The 5,972-nt window shown below is 45.2% G+C and overlaps 1 protein-coding gene across 1 annotated transcript in view; it reads right to left on the minus strand.

Moving 5' to 3' along the window:
* Nucleotides 1–1,869, minus strand: part of Pmar_PMAR027335 (hypothetical protein) — a gene marked incomplete at its 3' end in the record, with an annotated part of 10,837 nt that extends 8,968 nt beyond the window's left edge. The window contains exons 1-5 of the mRNA XM_002764326.1: nt 1,753–1,869; nt 1,056–1,170; nt 846–1,005; nt 715–790; nt 533–652 (exon numbers count right to left, since the gene is read on the minus strand). Coding sequence (XP_002764372.1) covers nt 533–652; nt 715–790; nt 846–1,005; nt 1,056–1,170; nt 1,753–1,836 — 555 coding nt within the window. The 5' untranslated portion in view covers nt 1,837–1,869. The remainder of the gene's footprint in view (nt 1–532; nt 653–714; nt 791–845; nt 1,006–1,055; nt 1,171–1,752) is intronic.
* Between the last annotated feature and the right edge of the window lie 4,103 nt (nt 1,870–5,972).

Below are 5,972 nucleotides of genomic sequence, written 5' to 3' on the forward strand. Positions count from 1 at the left end.
CTATACACTCCTTCTCTAAGTCGTACGTGAATCATCATAATATAGTGCCGAAACTCCCAAGCTCAGCTGCGGAAACCAAACATATACTCCAACACTGCTACTGTATTTTTAGTTCGCATGTACTCAAAAATACATACTTTTCTATAGAGGATCACATTGCTGCTCTACGAAAAAAATATATACACTCCATAGTTCTCATATGCACTCACAGTGCTCCGACCACTCCGTTCACTACACAGGTATTAGCCAGTATAGAGCAGTGTTGAAATTGCATGTTCGTATTCCTCAGCAGAGTCCACAAGTTTCCTCACTAATGATGCAAGTTTACATACAATTTCGGTAGAAGCGCACAGAAACCAATGTAAATTTCCTCAAAATTTCCACAAATTTCACCTACACATGTAGTTGACTACGTGCATATAAAAGTATGACTGCGAACTCAGCAGCTCCCAGATGAGCGCCCGAGCCCTGGTTTATGTACGGAAACCAATTCACATGGAAAATACTATGCGCCACAGCTTTCCTTCATTACCCTATATTCCCGATGCCGACCAAATGCTTCGACACTCTGAACGGTAGGGTACTCCATAAGCAACGGCATCACTGGTTCCACACCGAACTCAGCAGCGTTCGAGACCACTCCGGTAAGCACCTGGTACGAACACCCATAGGACTCCGGTTCGATCCCCGGCAAGGTCATCTTCTATCCCCTACAAAATCAGTCCCCTGTGTAGCAAAGGTCGTCACACAAAGATAAAAGCGCCCATCCGATGACTTAGGAACGAAGTATCTAAACCCAATAAAAACACCAATGAATCGTCACGCGCCACAAAATTATTCCCCACGTGTCGTGTATCATATGATATCCTCCCTGGTTCGTCGGTGCCGCTTCCTTGTAAATTCTATCGCGTAACTTCTGTTCATCAAAGCCCGAAAATAAATTCGGATTTCCAGTGAGGCCGATCACAGCCGCAGTCGCACGAATTCGCCTCGCCTCCGCTGGAACTGACCAAAGGAGCTCATTCGAAGTCCACCACGCCAGAAGTCTCTATTACTCTGTATATAACGGCAGAGGACATCACGATGGGCTAAGTCGTTGTATACGAGAATACCACCATCGAGCTCGCCCGACTTGTCATTCACTGGTGCTCCTCCAGCTGATTCTTCCGCCTGAGCAGAACTCTATTGATGAAGTAGTTACTATGGAGTTTCACAACCCGTTTAAGTGAAGTGGCGTAAAACTTGGTGAAAAACCCGAAATTTGCGCTATATTTTTCACTAGTGTTTTTCATATCACAAGGGTGAAACTCCATAGGAGATACTATACGAGGGAATTATATCCATCGAAACTCTACTAAAATTGAACGAGGAAATTGTCTATTTCGGGACCCTCACAAAAATCTGATTATAAATGTCAGTGCGTTCTCATGTTGAGAATTCTATGAAAATCTGCTGTTTCCCAGATGTTTTTTCATTCCAATATCATACAACTATTCGAAACACAAGGAATCGTGCTATGATTCATAGTAGATTTTCGTCCAGTGTAAAAGCGAAAATCTCTGTGGCTTCCGTTTGTGGCGTTCCATTGTAGGCCAACACATACAATAAGAAATTCTCCACGAATATGACAATTCATTACGCCTGTTCGATAGATCTCTCCTGAGTTTCAAGAACAGTCTCAGGATCGTATCGAAGTCGTCAAATTCAGGAAAGGTCTATCGAACACCCCTTTTTGTTCATAAAGGGACTTACCGCATCGACTCGTCCGTAGCCCACCATGAGTAGCAGCCACATGGCTACTGTTATAAATACAGACTTAGTTGAGATGTACATCATTCACAGCTTTGTGGGTTTAATACAGTAATCGAAGACAAAAGAGGATAACTGTGAGAGAAATAGACACTTCTTGAACTCGAAATGGAGAACTGCCGTGACCGGGGATCGATCCTACGGTCATCAAAAGGCAACTTTTTTAGCGCACGCCCGTATTTCCGGAACGAAACACGATTACGATTCATCAATGATAGAGTTCAAATACTCTCTGTAAACTACTGTGATTTAGTGCTTCATTAATGTTGCATGTCAACCGGTAGTAGTGTAGCACACAAATTAATCTAGTACTACTAGTAAACACTCCCCACTACAATGTAACCACTCACAGACAAAGAAATGTACTCAGATTAATCATGGCGTGCATACACACTGTCAGGTTTGTACATCATCACTATGATGTACTGTTCGATGGAGCTCAAATACGCTTTTCTACTGCAACCTCTACCCATCTCACACGGCGTTGCAAAAGGGCCCTCCCCCAAGAAGTTGAAACGTCTTTTGAATGCCGCATAAATCATTGCGATATTCGGATTGTTCTCTGAAATATCCTCACACAGGAAGCGCTACACGGAGCAATTGACTGCCGAAACCATCTAAGGTCTATTAACAATCTACTGGAGCCTCATAACCCAGCGGATTGAATGATGTCTCGATCAGGGTGTGAGATGATGCCGTTTCCCTGACTAACACCCAAATTCCTCACTGCTGATGGAGGAATCTCACAAATATTATTATGTTATCTATTAATATTAGTTGGTATATTAGGTTAATATGTATACTATAATATGATAAATATCTATATAATAGATAACCTTATATTGAAATATATATCAGTATAATCTCTTGAAGATAAAAGCGCAAACTGGGGCTACTCCCCTACACTTCCATACTGCATTCATATAATACCATAACACAGATAAACTTCATAAAATTTTCGTACAGTCTACCTCTAATACCACGCACAGAAGACATCCGTCATAAAGCTCTCAAAGTTTCAGAGCTTCAAAGTATGAGATTCAAACCATGCCATGCCCTATGGGAACCAGCGGGCATGTCCCAATTACTCAACACTGACAGCTGAGCGAAAATAATTTCTTCCGATCATGCATTAACCACTTGAACTTCTCGAATTTTATCAACTACTTCTCTAGCTCCAACACGACTCGCTGTAGTGATCTCGATAAGACCAGCTCTGACGATATGGTCCAGAGTGTGACGGAGGTTCACAACTGAGGAGCATCTCGGTGAACTCGGTCAGCTACTCAGTGATCCATTACGTTCGTCCAATAGCGCCGCAGTTTCCTCTTCCTCTAAGTTCTCCTGTACAAAGTCACAGTCAATACCTAGCCCAGAACCATAATGCCTATGCTAGCCGAGTACGTACCAACGTGCAGATAGCGATACTCTCGCCCAGCTTGAGGTCCTCCAGCTTTAGCAGGGACGTTACTGAGGAGGTCCATGCATCCCCGAGGGAAGGGAGGTTCTGATGGAAGACTGCAGCAGCTGCAGCCGGTGTCATTGCTCACCTTCAGTGTCGCCAGCTCTACTGAGTCCGATGCTGAAACATGCCCCAGCATTGATGCTGAGAGAAGCTGCAAAAACGACGATCTTCCCATGTGGCCCATCTCGAGTCATACCCTGTGCTTTCATCGCTTTTTCGAGTAAAGTCCATCCAACAGCCGGATTCACGCGGCGCGCCTAAGGAGAGCGCTCGACAAGCTCCTTTCAGCAGACCGGTGTGAGAGAATATGTACACGGACAACTACATGTCTTGATGACAATATGAAAATCTTGAGAGAATTTTGGGAAACTCGTATTGATTTCCATACCCTTCTAAACGAATTCGTATGTAAATTTCTATAATAAGTGAGGAACTTCTGAGCTCAGCCGATTCAGCTGAGCTGAGGAAAACGAATCTATATCCCAGCACTAGCAGGCATCCGATGCCGACTTACCGGTATCAGCGAGACTATCCCTACAACCCTTCGGTGGTTATCAGTCCAGGCTGACAAATTTGGATGGAGTAGACTACAGCTGACTGAATTGTTATCAACCTCTCCCGCTGACTTGCGGCTGACAACTGATCTGGAAGATCAACAAGGCGATCTCGGTCGCTAAACACGTAGTTGCTAATACTGCAAGCTGGCGGCAAGCCAAGATGATAGCATTCTTGTCCTTGATTGAAGCAGTTCGGCGACAGCATTCTTGTCACGGAAAGAGCTGATACCACCACTATGAATCAATATGAGGTATGTATGCTACCGTGGTAGCTTAAGTCGAAGTCCAACTGAGCCTTCCAGTGGGGTGACGTCAGAAAAGATATCCTGTAATGTTGAGTTGGCAAAGTTAGTGACGATACTGGGCAGAATGTACGAGCCTAATCGCCACCGATACAAGACTGTGAAGACAAGCTCCTGGGCAACGCATTGCACCAAGCGAGCCACTTCCATGGACAGCAAACGGAGGAGCGAAGTGATCGCGTGGCTCACAGTGGATATCGACTTGAACTGATCGCTCAGTGGTCCACGTCAAGACGTAAGATACCGAGTCAAGGTCTTGCACAAGTATGGGTGTCGAAGGCGGCGGCTTACCGGCTCGACAAGAGGAGAAACACTGACCAAGTTGGGCACCATAATCACAACAGCCGCAGGCAAGCCTACTTCTTCCAGCTTCTGACTAAGTACTGCATGTTCACTATAATGAGGAGCTCTAGTGAAGGCAGAGTCGCTGCTAAAGCTGTAGGTGTTAGCCATACACAGAAGGTATCCAATAGGCCACTGATGACGATGATGATGATGAACAGTAAACGGCATCATGTCGAGTGCTATCATCACAAGCCATGTTATTCACTCTGTGTAAACTACACAGTGTGATCGAACCGCCTACTCTACACCATAGACCGGGGCAGCTATGCCACCGCCCAAAGGTATTCCTCAGTACAATGAATTTCCCAACTGATGATGATGAACAGCAATCGACACGGCATCATGTCGAGTGCTATCATCACAAGCCATGTTATCTACACAGTGTGATCAACCCGCCCAGTCTACGCCATAGACCGGGGCAGCTATGCCATCGCCCAAAGATATTCCTCAGTACAATGAATTTCCCAACTGATGATGATGAACGGCAACCGACACGGCATCATGTCGAGTGCTATCATCACAAGCCATGTTATCTACACAGTGTGATCGAACCGCCTACTCTACACCATAGACCGGGGCAGCTATGCCACCGCCCAAAGATATTCCTCAGTACAATGAATTTCCCAACTGATGATGATGAACGGCAATCGATACGGCATCATGTCGAGTGCTATCATCACAAGCCATGTTATCTACACAGTGTGATCGAACCGCCCACTCTACGCAATAGACCGGGGCAGCTATGCCATCGCCCAAAATTATTCCTCAGCACAATAAATTTCCCAACTGATGATGATGAACGGCAATCGATACGGCATCTCCAGCAGCACCATGAATCCATTCACCACGAGCTATCTAGACGGTATAATGGAATCACCAATTCTACACCAAAGGCTGGGGCAACTATGCAACTGCTCCGAGATATGCTTTAGAACATTCAATTTCCCCAGGTGGGGCGGCTATGCCATTACCCCAAGATACGTCTTGGGACAATCGATTTCCCCAGACGGGGCGGCTATGCCACTACCCTAAGATATGCCTTAATACAATGGATTTCCCCAGACGGGGCGGCTATGCCACTACCCTAAGATATGCCTTAATACAATCGATTTCCCAAGGAGGGGCAGCTATACCACCACGTCTTAGCACAATCAACTTCCCTGTTTTTCGACGATTCGCAGAACCAATTCCGCTCAAGGGGCAGATATGCCATACCTCACACATCCTATTTGGCTTCACACGGATGACATACTGCCGCTTACTGTCCAAAAAACTGACGAAATAGCATCACAATAATCCGTTATCTATCATAATCCGTATACAAGATATATGTAGTAGTAGTATTAGACCGAATAGACTACCAATGCTTTTGCCACCATGATATTAGCGCACTTTAGCGGAGCCGTAAAGCACCTAATACATCACATTGCCTACGCAGGTTCAATCCCGGCATATAACGTTTCAGACAGATGATGCTTCGAATCAAAATGAGTA

Source organism: Perkinsus marinus (genome assembly GCF_000006405.1).
Source record: "Perkinsus marinus ATCC 50983 genomic scaffold scf_1104296978910, whole genome shotgun sequence".
Lineage (NCBI taxonomy): Eukaryota > Perkinsozoa > Perkinsida > Perkinsidae > Perkinsus > Perkinsus marinus.